Source organism: Benincasa hispida, chromosome 12, assembly GCF_027475165.1.
Source record: "Benincasa hispida cultivar pf3 chromosome 12, pf3_genome.v1.1, whole genome shotgun sequence".
Taxonomy (NCBI): Eukaryota; Viridiplantae; Streptophyta; class Magnoliopsida; order Cucurbitales; family Cucurbitaceae; genus Benincasa; species Benincasa hispida.
The window spans coordinates 83,131,859-83,151,168 of NC_143489.1; the positions used below are offsets into that span (position 1 = coordinate 83,131,859).

The 19,310-nt window shown below is 41.2% G+C and overlaps 1 protein-coding gene across 1 annotated transcript; it reads left to right on the forward strand.

Moving 5' to 3' along the window:
• The first annotated feature begins 303 nt into the window (after nt 1–303).
• On the forward strand, nt 304–1,089 carry LOC120067659 (uncharacterized). The gene has a single exon (XM_039019198.2). The coding sequence runs from the start codon at nt 304–306 to the stop codon at nt 1,087–1,089; it is 786 nt and encodes a 261-aa protein (XP_038875126.2).
• Nucleotides 1,090–19,310: the final 18,221 nt, after the last annotated feature.

Sequence of the window (19,310 nt, forward strand, 5' to 3'; positions counted from 1 at the left end):
TACATAGAAAAGAACGATGCAATCATGCAATCGCAAGCATCTTCCATCAGGAATTTGGAAGTGTAGGTCGGGCAGCTTGCGACCAAACTTAAAAACAGAACACCTGGTACACTACCCAGTAGCACAGAAGTGCCCAGATCTAGTGGGAAAGAACAATGTCGAGCGGTGACATTGAGAAGCGGTAGAAAGGCGGTTCTCATGTCAATAGTACTAGAATCAGTAGGACGATCAGAAGAAACAATCACCAACAATGACCACTCGATTACGAACATCAGAACCACCAGTTTGGAAGCAACTACCACTATGCAGAATGAATCTTCACTGAACCCAGAACCAAATTCATCGCAAACTCCAGCCCCAAGAACACAGGAAGTGAGGGACCTCAAAGAACAGTCAATTGATCAAGAAGTACGGCGGGATCCTCCAACATTCCCATCTAGGTTGAAAAAGAAAGACGATAGTAAGCAATTCAAGAGGTTTCTGGATGTTCTACGACAGCTACATATCAACATTCCCCTAGTAGAATCGTTGGAACAAATGCCCAGCTATGTGAAATTCCTCAAAGATATATTCGCCAATAAGAGAAAGATCGGGGAAAATGAAACCGTTGCACTAACATACGAGTGTAGTGCACTCTTCCAGAACAATATCCCCAAGAAAATGAAAGATTTGGGGAGCTTCACATTGCCATGCTCAATCGGGGGGAAAGAAGTCGAAAATGCGCTCTGTGACTTAGGGGCAAGTATCAACCCGATGCCCTTATCAATCTTCAAGAAGTTAAACATTGGCAACGCAAGGCCTACCACAGTCACGTTGCAGTTGGCTGATAGGTCAATAACGCATCCAGAGGGCAAGATAGAGGATGTGCTTGTGCAAGTGGAGAAATTCATCTTTCCAGTTGACTTCATTATACTAGACTACGAAGCTGACACTGAGGTGCCGATCATATTGGGTTGCCCGTTTCTTGTAACGGGGCGCACGCTGATCGACGTACAAAAAGGAGAGCTCACTATAAGGGTCGACAATCAGCATGTGAAGTTTAACGTTCTCAATACGTTGAAATACCTAAATGATATGGAAAACTGCTAGTATCTTGGAGAACTACGGGAAGAACAATGGCACAAGTTACAGGAAGCAACGGAAGAAGAAAACTTTGAGGTTGGCGCAATGCTAGAGGAGAGTTGTGCCACAATACAATCTGACCAAGATTTTGAATCGATAAAGTTATCTGAATGATTAACACAATGAACTAAGCCATCCTTGGAAGAACCACCTGTGTTGGAGTTGAAGGCGCTACTAGTGCACCTCAAATACGTTTACTTAAGAGGTAACGACACTCTACCAGTCATAATCTCTGCCTCGCTGAGCAAAGAAAATGAGGAAGCACTTATTCAGATCCTCTAGAAATACGCTAAAGCTTTGGGATGGACCTTAGCAGACATTCGAGGGATCAGTCCCTTGTAATGCATGCACAAGATTCGTCTTGAAAAGGGAAAAACCGAATTCGTAGAGAGGCAGTGCCGTCTAAACCCTGCCATGAGGGAGGTTGTCAAGAAAGAAATTGTGAAATGGTTTGATACAGGTGTCATTTACCCCATATCTGATAGCAGCTGGGTATGCCCAGTGTAGTGCGTTCCAAAGAAAGGGGGTATAACCGTCGTCACCAACAGCAAGAATGAATTAATTCCAACCAGAACAACTACGGGGTGGAGGATATGCATGAATTATTGCAAACTGAATTTGGCCACAAAGAAGGACCATTTTCCAGTACCGTTTATTGATCAAATGTTGGATTGGCTTGTAGGGAATGAATTCTTTTGCTTTCTTGATGACTATTCAAGGTACAACTAGATTGCGATTGCACCGGAAGATCAAGACAAGACAACGTTCACATGCCCATTCAGCACATTTGCATTCCGCCACATGCCATTTGGACTTTGCAACGCACCAGGCACCTTCCAAAGTTGTATGATGGCGATTTTTTCAGATTTCCTAGAAGAGTCAGTCAAGGTGTTCATGGATGACTTTTCGACTTTTGGCAACACCTATGAATCTTGTTTATCAAATTTGGAAACATTTTTGAAGAGATGCGTAGAAACAAATTTGGTTTTGAACTGGGAGAAATGCCATTTTATGGTAGAAGAAGGAATAGTGTTGGGTCACAAGATATCGAAGGTAGGATTGGAAGTGGATCAAGCAATGACGCAATTGCCAAGTTACCAACACCAGTAAATGTGAAAAAACTTAGGAGTTTTCTGGGACATGCGGGGATCTATCGAAGATTCATCCACAACTTTTCTCAAATCGCAAGACCCCTAAGTGCGCTCCTCGAGATTGATCGCAAATATGAATTTAATGATGCATACGCTGAAGCGTTCCACACGCTGAGAAATGCACTTATCACCGTACCAATTCTGGTTACGCCCGACTGGACGCAACCATTTGCACTGATGTGCGACGAAGTGGATATGCAGTGGGCGCAATCTTAAGCCAGCGAAAAACAGAGTTTTGCATCCTATATATTATGCCAGTAAGACATTAAATGATTCGCAAGAAAATTGTACAACCACAGAAAAAGAAATGCTCGCAGTGGTGTTTTCCCTGGAGAAATTTCAATAGTACCTGATCGTATGTGGTGGTGTATACAGATCACTCTACGATCAAATACCTCATAACAAAAAAGGACACAAAACCAAGACTGATTAGGTGGGTACTACTCCTGCAAGAATTTGACCTAGAAATCAAAGACCAGAAGGGCACTGAGAACCAAGTCACAGATCATTTATCACGTTTAGAAAATTGTGAGGTTCAGAAGAGACAGAAAGAGATTGAAGAGAGATTCCCTAATAACTGGCAGAAATGCTAGTTATTATAAGCCTTTTATTTAGAATTTGCGAAAAATTGAGTTTTGCGTCAATTAGCACCTAAATCCTCACTGACCCCAATATTATGCGTTACTCCATGCCAAAGTGTATTTTTGTAGCTATCACAGACAACTGCATGCGCTGAAGCCAGGTGATCGCAAAGACAAACACATGAGCTAAGCAATCGTAGATGGTAATCACATGCATCCAACGCATGAAAGTTGCAGTAATCACATGCGTCTAATGCATGGAAATTGTAGTGACCAAATGGAGATTGTAGCCACGGAGTGATAGCCATAATAGAAGATTGCGATGGGTAGAACGCATTGATAACTTCAGCTAAATTAAGCTAGGATGCCTACCTTGGGAGTATCAACAAGATAAGGCGATGTGACAATGCTCATACCGCGATAAAAGTAGCAGTGAGCTATACTGTCATCATTATAGCTGTTGGCGTCTAAACTCTATAAGACATCCAAATTTCTGCCTCAAGGCAGAGGTTTGTGATCACAGATGAGAGCTTGAAAGAGAATTTTAGTGAGAATTCTTCATCTCTACAACCCAGACCGAGTGACGATCGGAGCATTCACTGGAGATAGAGCTCGAGAGAGACATCTCCACCATTCAACCATGACACCACTGGCAACCTTAATGCAGAGTCCTTCCTTTCTCTTCTAATCTCTATGTTGTATTACATTCTAGCTTAAGGTATTAAGAGAATTTGTGATAAATGCAAATCTTAACTCTTTCATTGTCGTCTTCTTCATCTTCTTCATCTCTATCATAGTTTATCTTCAGCGTTTAGTTATCAAAGATAATCACATGTTATTCGTGCAACCTAAAGATAGGACGCATGAAGAAACCCACCGAGAGGTGTGTGTTATGCGAGTATAGTGAATTAATCCTCTTTGCTTGGTGAAAGGCTGTAGCAACCCCTGTCTATGGGATGTTGCATTGCTTGTCTATAAGTTAAATAGCCGCGTGTGTACATCCATTAAACTTCTTTTTATTTTTCTTTTCATTGCCTCAAACGCATTACTTCACAAGAATTATTGAGTGACAAGTCCCTGTGTTCGACCTCGAATTATTCGAGAAACTTGTGTTTGCGTTATACTTGGCATGAGCGCAAGAAAACTTGTGATAGGAATGTGTGGTCATTGCATATTAGTTTAACGCATCTTCATTCCGACGCATGACCTCAGACACATGGGTGAAAATGCATAAGTGTCTATTTTTGTAGCTATTGCATACAAACGCATGCGCTGAAGCCAGGTGATCGTAAAGACAAATGCATGAGCTAAGCAATCATAGACGGTAATCACATGCGTCCAACGCATGGAAATTGCGGTAATCACATGCGTCTAACGCATGGGAATTGCAGTGACCAAATGGAGATTGCGGCCACGGAGTGATAGCCATAATAGAAGATTGGGTAGAACGCGTTGATAACTTCAGCTAAATTAAGCTCGGACGCATACCTTGGGAGTATATTCAACAATATAAGGCAATGTGACAAAGCCCTACTGCGAACAAAAGTAGTCAATGACCATACCGTTATTAATTATAGCTGTTGGCATCCAAACTCTATAAATAGCCCTTGGGACCTTTATTTTAAAACATCCGAATTTTTGCCTCAAGGCAGAGGTTTGTGATCACAGATGAGAGCTTGAAAGAGATTTTCAGTGAGAATTCTTCATCTCCACAACCAAGACCGAGTGACGATCGGAGCATTTGCCAGAGATAGAGCTCGAGAGAGACATCTCCACCATTCAACCATGGCACCACCGGCAGCCTTGATGTAGAGTCCGTCCTTTCTCTTCTAATCTCTGTGTTGTATTACATTTTAGCTTAAGTTATTAAGATAATTTGTGATCAATGAAAATCTCAACTCCTTCATTGCCGTCTTCTTCATCATCTTCATCTCTATCATAGTTTATCTTCAGAGTTTATTTATCAAAGACAATCGCATGCTTAATCGTGTAGCCTAGAGATAGGACGCATGAAGCAACCCACCGAGAGGTGTACGTTGTGCGAGTATTGTGAGTTAATCCTCTTTGCTTGGTGAAAGGCTGTAGCAATGCCTATCTATGGGATGTTGCATTGCTTGTCTATAAGTTAAATAGCCGCGTGTGTACATCCATTAAACTTCTTTTTATTTTTCTTTTCATTGCCTCAAACGCATTACTTCACAAGAATTATTGAGTGACAAGTCCCTGTGTTCGACCTCGAATTATTCGAGAAACTTGTGTTTGCGTTATACTTGGCATGAGCGCAAGAAAACTTGTGATAGGAATGCGTGGTCATTGCATATTAGTTTAACGCATCTTCATTCCGACGCATGACCTCAGACACATGGGTGAAAATGCATAAGCCATGTCAAATGCATGAATTCATGTACAACCCCATCCATCCTTAATATAAATAAATAAAGCAATCAGCTCCTAAATAAAATCAACAAGTTTTTGGCACCATTGTCGGGGACTTGGCAGCTAATGTTTTGTGAAGTTTTTGTGTTTTCGCAGGCACCCTTTCAATTTTAGGCGTATTGTAGATTGTGCAACCAAGCTGCAAAATATATTTGAAGTATAGGCTATGTGTCGAAAGTCAAATATTGACCCCGAGATAGAAAGGCTATCTGTCACATGAGCTGGAAGCAGTCTTAGATGCATGACAACCATTATACGTCCAACAATTACTAGAAGCTCCAATGGTCAGGGTGAGCCCCCTCGACCCAAGCAGTTGAGAACCATTTCCTGCATGGGAGACTCCTTGCGGTGACAACACTCCATTTCTCCAAGGACATCTTCTACTCTATCTTTTACATTGCTTTCTTTGTTTAGTTTATTATTTTTATTTTGGATATGCGGTTGCTTCCTTTGTTGTGGTGCGTTTGCTCTTTGTAGGTGCAATAATAACTCTCCTCGGTGCACAGTTACAATGGAAGAATCCTCCACATCCTTCAACGCATGGTTTCAATCGCGTGAACTCCAACGCATTGTCACATACGTTCTTCTACTTAAGGTTCTTTTTTTGTTATCTTTTATGCCTTATCCTTTTGAAATTCTCTGTCTGACTACGGTTCTTTGCGATGCGTCTATAATGGTACAAATAATTCACCGCGTCCTCTAACTAGTATCGCAAGGCACCCCTTACTTTTAATAGCCTCTTCAAAGTGTGAAAGTCTATAGTTTTATTGTGTGTAAACCCTTGCTCAAACATTTGTTATCACATTCCTGTTGAGTTTGTTTTTAGCTTGCAGTGAGAATGCTGCCACCCTCTAAGTTTGGGGGTGGCAGTGGTCTCAGAGAATTGCATTCATAACATTGCGGTCATTTCCTTAAAAAAAACTTTTGAAAACAACAACTCCACTGCCAACGCAATGAGGAAACCCATGTTGACAAGAGTTGAGTTGTGAAAGGCATTTACCCGTAGTTGGATGTCCGCATGGCACCCGTGGGGGCAAGCCAAAACGAAGGTAAGTCGCCAGAATCAACGTATCAACGCAACTCCTCTGTCTAGCGCAAGCCAAATTAAGCAAGACAGGAGTTGAGTTGAATATGGAATGCAACCGAAGTTGGATGCCCGCATGACACACGTGGGGTAAGCCAAAATGAAGAGTGTAACCAGGTTTAATGCCGCGTTAGAATAGATAAACGCATAAGCTTGAATTGTTTGAACGAACGCATTCTCATGAGCTGAACACAAAGTTGCGGAGAATGAATAAAAAGTATTTGAGCAAAGGCTTGCTAAAATTTTAACTTAGAAAAGATCTCTTTGAAGAAGCAGCCAAAGTAGAGGAGAGCATCGCAGCCATGGTTAGAAGTACGAGTTAATTATATTATGAAGAAGCTGGTCATCACAAAGGAATGCCGGAAGGTGAGTTAAGAATTTCTTAAGTATAATGCATGCTTGAGAACAAGCATGATTCTAAGTTTGGGGGGGGGGGGGTAATAACTGGCAGAAATGCCAGTTATTATAAGTCTTTTATTTAGAATCATGAGGGCTAATAAGTAGAAAATGCGGTGATAATAATTAGAATTTGGGAAAATTTGAGTTTTGCGTCAATTAGCACCTAAATCCTCATTGACCCTAATATTATGCATTACTCCATGCCAAAGTGTCTATTTTTGTAGCTATTGCATACAAACGCATGCGCTGAAGCCAGGTGATCGTAAAGACAAATGCATGAGCTAAGCAATCATAGACGGTAATCACATGCGTCCAACGCATGGAAATTGCGGTAATCACATGCGTCTAACGCATGGGAATTGCAGTGACCAAATGGAGATTGCGACCACGGAGTGATAGCCATAATAGAAGATTGGGTAGAACGCGTTGATAACTTCAGCTAAATTAAGCTCGGACGCATACCTTGGGAGTATCAACAAGATAAGGCAATGTGACAATGCCCATACTGCGACAAAAGTAGCAATGAGCCATACCGTTATTATTATAGCTGTTGGCATCCAAACTCTATAAATAGCCCTTGGGACCTTTATTTTAAAACATCCGAATTTTTGCCTCAAGGCAGAGGTTTGTGATCACAGATGAGAGCTTGAAAGAGATTTTCAGTGAGAATTCTTCATCTCCATAACTAAGACCGAGTGACGATCGGAGCATTTGCCAGAGATAGAGCTCGAGAGAGACATCTCCACCATTCAACCATGGCACCACCGGCAGCCTTGATGTAGAGTCCGTCCTTTCTCTTCTAATCTCTGTGTTGTATTACATTTTAGCTTAAGTTATTAAGATAATTTGTGATCAATGAAAATCTCAACTCCTTCATTGCCGTCTTCTTCATCATCTTCATCTCTATCATAGTTTATCTTCAGAGTTTATTTATCAAAGACAATCGCATGCTTAATCGTGTAGCCTAGAGATAGGACGCATGAAGCAACCCACCGAGAGGTGTACGTTGTGCGAGTATTGTGAGTTAATCCTCTTTGCTTGGTGAAAGGCTGTAGCAATGCCTATCTATGGGATGTTGCATTGCTTGTCTATAAGTTAAATAGCCGCGTCTAATTGCCTGAGAATGTAAGAGATGGAATGCATTAAAGCAAAGTTTGCATTGTTCCTAGAGATAGGCACAATTTTATGCTCGACGCAACTATGAACTATAGAGATATAGTCATGCGGCTAACCATTGAGAGGTGTGCGACGCGTTAGTGCAATGAGCTGGGATTACTCGGGCGATTTAAGATGATAAATATTACTATGCGTTAATGGTTGTTGTGTCTCTACTTATTCTCATTGCAAGTCTTCTATTACTCAATCTATTTAGTTAGGAGTAGGAATAGTGTGTACATCCATTAAACTTCTTTTTACTTTTATTTTCATCGCCTCAAACGTATTACTTCACAAGAATTATTGAGTGACAAGTCCTTGTGTTCGACCTCGGATTACCCGAGAAACTTGCGTTTGCGTTATACTTGGCGCTAGCGCAAGAAAACTTGTGATAGGAACGTGTGGTCATTGCATATTAGTTTAACGCATCTTCATTCCAATGTATGACCTCAGACGCATGGGTGCAAACGCATAAGCCATGTCAAATTCATGAATTAATGTACAACTCTATCCGTCCTTAATATAAATAAGTAAAGCAATTCGTTCCTAAATAAAATCAATAAGTTTTTGGCGCTGTTGCCGAGGACTTGACAGCTAATGTTTTGTGATTTTATTTAAAAATTCCCTTTCCTTAATAATAAAATATTTCCTAATAAATCTTCACAAAACATTAGCTGGCAAGTCCCCTGCAATGGTGCCAAATGTTAGGTCGGAAAAAATTTATTATTAAGGAAAGGGAAAATTTATTAGGGACGGATGGGGTTGTGCATGCAATCATGCATTAGACATGGCTTATTCATTTACGCCCATGCGTCTGAGGTCATGCATCAGAATGAAAATGCGTTAATCTAGTATGCAATGACCATGCGTTCCTACCACAAGTTTTCTTACGCTCGCACCAAGTATAACACGAACGCAATTTTCTTGGGTAATCTGAGGTTGAACATAGGGACTTGTCACTCAATAATGCTTGTAAAGCAATGCATTTGAGGCAATGAAAAGAAAAAAAAAAAAAAGAAGTTTAATGGATTTACACACTACTCCTACTTCTATCTAAACAAATTGAGCAATGGAAGACTTGTGATGAGAATAGATAGATACACAACAACCATTAACGCATAGTAATGTTTATTATCTTAAATCGCTTGAGTAATCCCAGCTCATTGCGCTAACGCATCGCACACCTCTCGGTGGTCAACCGCATGACTATATCTCTATAGTGCATGGTTGCATTGAGCATAAGATTGTGCCTATCTCTAGGAACAATGCATACTTTGCTTTAGTGCGTTCCATCTCTTACCTTCTTAGGCAGTTAGACATGGCTATTTAACTTATAGACAAGCGTTGCAACATCCCATAGACAAGCATTGTTACAACCTTTCACTAAGCAAAGAGGATTAACTCACTATACTCGCACAACGCACACCTCTCGGTGGGTTGCTACATGCGTCTTAGCTCTAGGCTACACGATTAAACATGCGATCGCCTTTGATAAATAAACGATGAAGATAAATAATGATAAAGATAAATGTGATGAAGATGACGACAATGAAGGAATCAAGATATGCATTGATCACAAAATGTCTTAATAACTTAAGCTAAAATGTAATACAATACAGAGATTAAAAGAGAAATGAAGGACTCTGCATCAAGGCTGTCGGTGGTTCCATGGATGAATGATAGAGATCTCTCTCGAGCTCTATCTTCAGCGCAAGCTCCGGTTGTCACTCGGTCTGGTTTGTGGAGGTGAAGAATTCTCACTAAAAATCTTACTCAAGCTCTCATCTATGATCGCAAACCTCTGCCTTAAGGAAGAAGTTTGGATGTCTTGAAATGAAGGTCCAAAGGCTATTTATAGAGTTTAAATCCCGACAGCTATTGTGATTGCATTATGGCTCACTGCTACATTTTTCGCAGTATGAGCAATGTCACATCGTCTTATCTTGTTGATACTCCCAAGGTATGTGTCCGAGCTTGATTCAGCTGAAGCATCAACACGTCCTTCCCATCTTGTGATCGTTCTTCTATTATGGTTGTCACTCCGTGGCCGAAATTCCCAAATGATCACCACATCCGCTTGATCACCGCAACTTTAGTGCGATGGATGTATTCGGTCACCACAATTTCCAATTGAACACTGCATCCACTTGATCACCGTAACTTTAGTGCAATGGGCGCATTCGATCACCGCAACTTCCATGCGATGGATGTATGCGATCCAATTTTCAGCACATGTGTTTGTCTTTGCAATCGCCTGGCTTCAGCACATGCATTTGTCTGTGATTGCTTACTTCAAACGCATGCGTTTGATTCCTACGATAGCTACAAAAATAGATACTTTGGCATGGAGTAACGCATAATATTGGAGTCGGTGAGGATTTAGGTGCTAATCGACGCAAAACTCAAATTTTCACAAATTCTAAGTATTATCACCGTGTTTTTTACTTGTTAACCCTCATAATTCTAAATAAAAGGCTTATAATAACTGGCATTTCTGCCAGTTATCAGCCTCTAACCTCCATCTTAGAGATTGAGCTCTTTGACGTATGGGGAATCGACTTCATGGGCTCATTTCTGCCTTCAGAGGGTCATCACTATATTCTGGTTGCGGTTGATTATGTTTCAAAGTGGGTTAAGGTCATCGCATGTGCTAGAAACGATGTGCAACGGTGGCAAAATTTCTCAAGAAAAACATCTTCACACGATATGGAATGCTCGTGCATTAATTAGCGATGAAGGCACGCATTCCATCAACCGCATGATCACCAATCTATTGATCAAATTTAATGTCAGCCATAGAGTCACAACTACTTATCAACCACAAACCAATGAGCAGGCAGAAATCTCCAATCGAGAAATCAAGACCATCTTGGAAAAGGTAGTCAGTACCTCCAGGAAAGATTGGTCACCCAAGCTTGATGAAGTGCTATGGGCCTATAAGACTGCCTTTAAGACTCCAATCGGTATGTCCCCATATGCCCTGGTCTTCGGAAAAGCTTGCCATCTGCCTCTCGAGCTAGAACACAAGGCAATGTGGGCAATCATAAAGCTGAATTTTGATCTGATGAATGCAGGAGAAGTCCAGAAGCTACAGTTGAACGAGCTGGTTAAATGGCGCATGAATGCCTATGAAAATGCCAAACTCTATAAAGAACGAACTAAGAAATGGCATGAAGACCGCATAAGCAAGAGGATATTCTTCGTGGGACAATAGGTACTCTTATTTAATGCACGTTTGCGATTGTTTCCAGGAAAGTTGAAGTCCCGTTGGTCTGGGCCATTTTGAATCAAGACTATCTTTCCCCATGGCGCAATGGAGTTAACAAACGAGGATGGAAACAAAGCATTAAAAGTAAATGGTCAAAGAATTAAACCCTACTATGAGGGTAATGTGGAATGACGCAAAAAGACCATCGACTTAAGCAGGCAAGGCTGATCGCCTGCGGGGATGTGCTTGCAATAACATTGAAAATCCTTTTTAAGCAGCATCCATATAAACTCTCTTTACTGCTTTACTACTGCTTTATTACTGATTTATTGAATTAGTTTCCCTGCTTTATTGAATTTATTTCCATTTCAGTCTCTAATTGCGTTGATTTTAATGGACTGTTGAATGAATGATTTGGGTGAACACCGCAATGTCTTATCATTATGGTTTTGGGATAAGCATTGCGATGTTGGTGATACAATGCAATCTTAGGTATGCATTGCGTTGACGGGTGTGTCTTGTGTTAATGGATATACATTGTGCCCGTCCTCAAAAAATAATAAATAAATAAAAATAGTAAAAATTAAAAAATATATATAATATATTTATATTCATGGAGAAGTAATCATACGAGCGTTTCAGCTCCCGAGGTGAATTATTACATAGCAGATGAAAAGACCTCCTTGCCTGCTATGTCATAATGGGGAGGGGCATGACAGGCTTTTTGGATTACCAAAGCCTGCCAAGCGCACTACCGATTGTGTTGAGCCCATCAAGGCCCAACCTAAAATCCCCCCCCCCCCCCCCCCCCCCCCAGCCTCGTCTGGAGTTCATTTGCATTCTTCTTCACAAAAACCTTCCTAGAAACCCTCTACATACCTCGACCGCGCCATTCGCTCTTTCTTCCACGAAAAAAAATCACCACCATCTTCTTTCCCTTATGGTCGGACAGCCGTCACACTCTTCTTCCCAACCATCATCCCCTTCCTAAGCCTCTATCGCGCAGCTTTCCTCGCCGCCAGCCCAAACCAATTCCCAGGATTGCCGGAAATCCCAGGCAAAAACCCTCAGCGTCTACAACACCGTCTACCCGCCGAGAGGGGCCGAGCATGGAGAGTGCCCCTACCACAAATCTTGAGGTGGTGCTCCCATTACCTCCAACCGAGAGTGAACAGAAGAGAAAAAACGATAAGGAGGTCTTTGGGAGCATCTTGAGTCACTTGGAGAAGGACGGGGGGTTACTAAAAGTAGAAGTAGTAAACCAACCCCTGCCGTCGGAGGAGTTATTTTCGGCTTCGTGGAGGATGGCCCTCACCATCTCAGATCCTAAGGAGACTGCCCCAGCAGACTCCAATAAGGGACCCATTAAGGCTGTCCTGGACGTCGTGGAGATAAGAAGGCGGACGGAGTTGTAACACCCTCGGAGTTTTTTTTTTTGCAAGAATGAACTTTCAAGGACGAAAGTTCTTTGAGGAGAGAAGAATGTAACACCCCACACATGTTTTTAGTAATAATGTAATTTTATTAACTTTATTATTTAGAATTTCAGTAATTGTTATTAGTTGGAGGGAATTTTTGGAATTCAAGTGTAAGTGCGAGAATTTAATTTTTGGCGTGAAATTATTCAATTTGAAATTCAAATTGGAAACTAATGGCAGGAATTAATTTTCTTTTGAAACGGAAAGGAATTTAATAGTATAAAATGGAAAGGAATTAAATGTAATTATATTTATTTCCTTTATTATTATTATTATTATTGTTGTTGTGTTTTTTATAAAAAGTCAAACCCCACCCCCCTTTTCTTCCTCACGTTCGTGAGCCCGTCCGACGCCACCCAAAGCTACCGCATCAATTTCTTCTTCATGACCTCCGTCCACCACTGCTCAAGCGTCGTTCGCTTTTTCCATCACTGGATCTATCGATTTGGGTAAGATTTCTATCGTTTGGTTTGTTTTCGGTTGATTCTTGAATATCATTTACTTTTGGCATCAATTGGTTGATACCCATTGTGTTTCAACTTTGGACTCAAGTTTGTGAAGGTATTGAGGTGTTGTTTAGTGAAGTTGGAGTTTGTTTTAGCGAGTTTTGGTATGTTTTATGCTTTGATTATCCTCTTGTGGATTAATTTTGGTTGTTGAGAAATTTTGGTAAAGTCATTTGGAAGTGATTTTTGACGAAGCTAAATATGGATAATTTATTTGAGACATTGATAGTGAAGTATGTATTTGATTCAAGCTTTAATCATGTAAGCCTAATTTGAAATTATGATTAGGGGGTTGATTCAAGAATTTCATTCAAGATGAAGAAGAGTTTGGTTTGCTAATTATTTGGGCTTAAAATTGGAGGTTTGGAAGGTGAATTCGAATTAGACCACACCTTAGGTAAGGTTATCTGGAAATATTTTGTAATATTTAGGTGTTTGAAATTTGGCCTTAACTATTAATCTTAAAGCTTGGTTTATGTTTAGGCTTGAATAAGGATTCAAGAATTTCACAAAGATTCAATTGCTTTTTGGTTCAACCTAATATCAAGGTAAGTAATTTTACTACTGGAACTGCCCACGGGCCAGGCATTAGATGTGTGCTAGCATGTTAAGTGAAGGTTATGGCAGAATAACAGCATGAAAGATTGATAGTATAATATGATTAAAGTATGTTCTGTTACGAGATACGAATTATTTATTTATGTATATAGACACTTGAATGCTAGTATGAGATGGTATGTGCTTCCATGGTTGTATTTGATCTAATGATGTTGAGTTATACATGTATGTTGTAGAACCATGATGTTGAGGTATATGTGTATGTTGTAGAGCCATGATGTTGAGGTTTATATGATGTTGAGACTGTGCAAATGTCCTTACTGATTAGTTAGATGCCGATTAGATTTTGTGTTTCCTTCGGGATTCACCAGTTTGTGTTTCCTTCGGGATTCACCAGTTTGTGTTTCCTTCGGGATTCACTAGTTTGTGTTTCCTTCAGGATTCACCAGTTTGTCTTTCCTTCGGGATTCACCAGTTTGTGCTTCCTTCGGGATTCACCAGTTTGTGCTTCCTTCGGGATTCACCAGTTTGTGCTTCCTTCGGGATTCACCAGTTTGTGCTTCCTTCGGGATTCACCAGTTTGTGTCTCCTTCGGGATTCACCAGAGGTAGTGGGCATACTTAACTATATTAGGATAGGACTCAGTCTCCTTCTTATTTCATGTGCATATGTGTCCTATAAGGACTAGAGCAATTATATGTTTCACCAGAGGTGGGTATCTAGAGGATATAGATGCCCAACCTGACCCCAGTAGTGGGGTTACTAATTGAATATTTTATACTCATTCTTTCTCATGTTGTTGTTTCAGGTAAGGGTAGAGATGCACTAGCAATGGACAAGCGAAATTCGTGATCGAGAAACTGGGACTAGTTTTTACGCTTACGCATTATGAAATTTAGAGTTCTTTTCATGTTTTTCTTAACTTTTAGTTTTGATGTTTAAAAATTATTTTTAAGAATCGTTTTTCAGACTTATTTATTATCCTTTATGATTTATGGGTACCCTACTATTGTTTTAATATTTGAAATTAATGAAAGTCTTTTGAACTTACCTTATTTAATTAGCATTTATTTCACCATAACTCTAGAGGATATAGATGCCCAACCTGACCCCAGTAGTGGGGTTACTAATTGAATATTTTATACTCATTCTTTCTCATGTTGTTGTTTCAGGTAAGGGTAGAGATGCACTAGCAATGGACAAGCGAAATTCGTGATCGAGAAACTGGGACTAGTTTTTACGCTTACGCATTATGAAATTTAGAGTTCTTTTCATGTTTTTCTTAACTTTTAGTTTTGATGTTTAAAAATTATTTTTAAGAATCGTTTTTCAGACTTATTTATTATCCTTTATGATTTATGGGTACCCTACTATTGTTTTAATATTTGAAATTAATGAAAGTCTTTTGAACTTACCTTATTTAATTAGCATTTATTTCACCATAACTGAATGTCGTTTTGAGTTTCATGCATGTATGTATTTAGTAACGACCTAACTTAAGTCCTAGGGGGTTGGATCGTTACAGGAGTAGTCTGAAGAAGCAGAAAAGAAGGAGAGAGGAGTCGACGAGCAATGTGCAAAGAAAGATGAAGTTGCCCGGCTGGAAAAGGAAAAGAAGAAAAGGAGAAGAAGTGAAAGAAGACAACACAGGCGAGAAGAGAAGTGCTTGAGAAAAGAGGAAGAGCGGAGGAAAAGGGGAGAAAGCTCGTATTTTGACGGAGAATCAACCACCGCAAGGGTGGAGAGGTGGGTGTCAACGCAATTTAAACCATCAACGCAGCAACAAACCTCATGGCTGCATTCAAGATTAGTTGCATCGAAGGCTCAACTCCGCGGTTCAGATGACAAAGAAGACCCTGACATCTTCCTACTAATGCGGCGTCACAAGGAGAATGCACCGTAAGGGTCCACAGAAGACCCAACAATCAACGAATGCATGGACAAAGGCACACCAAATCATCGCCTCGTCCGATTTGGCCAGACGACTTCATGATGAGAAGGTTTGCCTTGCCAAAGCAAGGACAAAAGAAGAAGATAAGAGAAGGTTCAAGGATGAGAAGCACATTGCGCTCGCCTCTGAGCAGTTTGAAAAAGAGATGCAAGAAGAAGAGGAAGCAGAGAAGAAGAAGAAAGGGGAAAAGGAGTTGCGCCGCAAAGCCAACATTCAGCGCAACAAGGAGCTAAAAAGAAAAGAAAGAGAATAGTGGGAAAAGGAAAAGCAAGAGCGGAGTAAGGAACGGGAATGCTACAATGACAAAAATCCTGCCTTGTGTCCGCTCAAGAAAAAGGAAAAGCGAAGGTGGAAGGCAGCGAGCTTTCGCCGGCCAGAAGGCACCCAAAAACCCTGAAGGAAAACGATGATTTATTGATGGAAATGGGCTTCTTCCCTGCGCCGACCCCACTACTAAATCTTGTCATTAGTATTGTGGTGAAGCATGGGTGGGAAACTTTCTGCCAATGCCCATCCATAGTCATCCCAGTGGTAGTGAGGGCCTTTTACCATGGCTAGCTCCACAACACCGAAGATGCGGTGGTCGTTGACGGGAGGGTAGTGCCATTCAGTACCGAGGACATCAATGAACTCTATCAGTTGAAGAATTTCCCGGAAGCACCAGGTAACAAATTGATTGATGATCCTACCGAATAGCACATGGAGGATGCGCTGAGAATGCTGGCGCAACCAGGCACCAAGTGGACGGTGTCTTTGACTGGAATTAAAACCCTCGCCTCCAACTGTCTGCTGCCAGAAGCACGCCTTTGGGTCTATTTGGTGAAGAGATGGCTCATCCCAACTTCTCATGATAAGACTATTTCAAGGGATAGAGTCATGGCCGCATACTGCGTTGCACGGTATTCCAATTAATGTGGGCCAACTTCTTGTGAGGCAAATCAGAGGTTATATAGGCCACATCAAAGGCCAATACTTCTTTCCAGGGATAATATTTAGCCTATGCCTATCTGTGGGCATGGGCATTGAAGAAGAACCAATGCCAGAAGTCCATGGCCTCATTAGCACGAAAATCCTGACAGTTTTTCTCAAGAATTCGCTGCATTGCCCAGAGCTTCCACCGAAGCAGCCCCTCATCGACCTAAATGCGCCGCAACCACTTAGACCCAATAAACAACGACCCAATGACAAAGGAAAGGAAATAATCCAAGGCAGTACATCGCATCAGCCAACCAATTTACCCTTGGAGGATCTCTTACCCTTAGTCATTCGACCACCAAGTCCAACAATTGAGCCCTTTTCCCCTCTTCCCGATCATTTTACAAACCTCCTTCTTACTCCCGACTCTAACCCCTCATCCTCAGTAGCATCCATCAGCCATCCATCTCCACCCTACCTTTCCCCTCAAACATCGCCGTATGTTAATGACCCACACGGTTTGGGAGCAAGCCCTTCCGCTCGGCCCCAAACCTATGCAGGTGAGACATCGACGGCACCACCCCCCACCGCATCCATAATTGCTGCCCTTCAGGACATGCGAGGCTTCTTGACACAAGAGTTATCTTCTTTCCGCCACACATTGATGGAGTTGCGAGAGAGTAATGTAGAGCTGTGCCAGGCGATGATAAACATTCAACGCAACATCTTTACTCTTTGCCTGAATCAGTGGAAAATGGTAGAACGCAACCACGAGTACTTTAATTTCTTGACCGCATATTTGCATGGTACCGTGGTTTCAAGAAGTGCCACCAGAAGCTCCTCCACAACGCCCTTCTCACAATGAACCCCCACCACAAATTTAAATTTGGGAGTGTACCACCTTCTTCTATACCTTTGTATTCTCCTTCACATTGTCGAAATTTTTTTCTCTCTATAGTAAGACGCAAACCAGGCTACCGCATAAAAGGCACGCTACGTTGTTTTTACAAGAACAGGAAAAACATTCTTTTCAAAACAATAAGAGAACTTTGAGCAGAGGTTTGTCTAAGGTAAGAATAAAGTAGAGCATGCTGAAGAAATGTTCAAAGGATAGAAGGAATTAGTAATTTTGGGAAATTATGTAGAGGTAGAGCATTCGGAGTAGCCGATCGATGCAAAGTAAGGATAGGACTTGAGCTGAATTGCCTTAGTAGAGGATATGCTTGAGGACAAGCATATTCTAAATTTGGGGGTGTGATAACTTGTAGAAATACAAGTTATTTATACCATCTTATTTAGAATATGCGGTAAAAAGAAGGAAAAATTTGCGTCGAACATATAGAAATTGATTTAGAAACGCAAAAGTTGTAAAATGTAGGAAGCACACTCGCTGACCCCATTGCGATGGAAAAAAGGGATGTCCAAGTCTTTGTTTTGCAGGAAACAGGTATCACCGCATGCGACGATCTCTCGAGGAAAAAAAGAGCAACGCATTCACACCGCATGCAACGATCGATTGTGGACAAAAGGAGCAACACATTCGCACTGCATGTGACGATCGATCGTGGACCAAAAAGAGCAACGCATTCGCACCGCATGCGACGATCGATCATGGATAAAAAGAACGACGCATTCGTGGGGATTTCTGACATTGTACAACTTTTCTGTTGTACGATCTGACAAATTAAATGTGGAGCATAGTGATAACGGGCAGAAATGCACGTTATTACAGTGCTAAGTTATTAAACAATGAAGGTTTGCGTTGATAAAATATGTTAGATTGCGTCCAAAAAGCATTAAGTTCATAACATTGTGGTCGCATGCGTTCATCGCATGGAAATAGATAATTTTTGTATTTTTATGCAGAATATGCGTTGATGTAAGGCGAAAAGCGCGATCGCAAGAAATCAACGGTTGAGCGCAACATCACCGCAAGGCTTTGCGGTGATTTGTGTTCGCATACATCTGCTCAAGAAGGATTGCCGCATAGAGCCGGCGCAACTTGGTGGGTGCATCTAGGTGAAAGACATAATTGATCACGATGGGACAGAAAGCTAATGACGGTCAAATCTGAATTAAGTTGACAAGCCGCTAACGATAACAAGTACACTCAGCTTTTTGGTGACAAATATTCGGTGCATCAATCAGAGAATTAAAGCCATCCCATCTGTGTAGTCATAAGAGAGAAGCCGCCTTTAACCCCAAAGCTCTATAAATACCGAAGGCATTCTTTAGAAAAGGGGTTCACCAGTTCAGCGAGTTCGAACACTTAATTTTCCTTTAGCTTAGCCTTGTTCTTAGTTTCTCTTTTATTTTAAGGCGGAAGTGAGAGAAGGAGGTTGTGCCGATAGATCGTTCCGGTGAGGTCTAAAGAATGCCGGAAGCATCAAGATCGGAGAGAGGGCCAGCTCCTTTAGAACCAGGAATATCTTTTGAATCCATCGCATGGAAATAGATAATTTTTGTATTTTTATGCAGAATATGCGTTGATGTAAGGCGAAAAGCGCGATCGCAAGAAATCAACGGTTGAGCGCAACATCACCGCAAGGCTTTGCGGTGATTTGTGTTCGCATACATCTGCTCAAGAAGGATTGCCGCATAGAGCCGGCGCAACTTGGTGGGTGCATCTAGGTGAAAGACATAATTGATCACGATGGGACAGAAAGCTAATGACGGTCAAATCTGAATTAAGTTGACAAGCCGCTAACGATAACAAGTACACTCAGCTTTTTGGTGACAAATATTCGGTGCATCAATCAGAGAATT

What these genes read in the sequence shown, in the direction of transcription:
- LOC120067659 (XM_039019198.2), top strand. Translation starts at nt 304, where the DNA reads ATGCAGAATGAATCTTCACTGAACCCAGAACCAAATTCATCGCAAACT.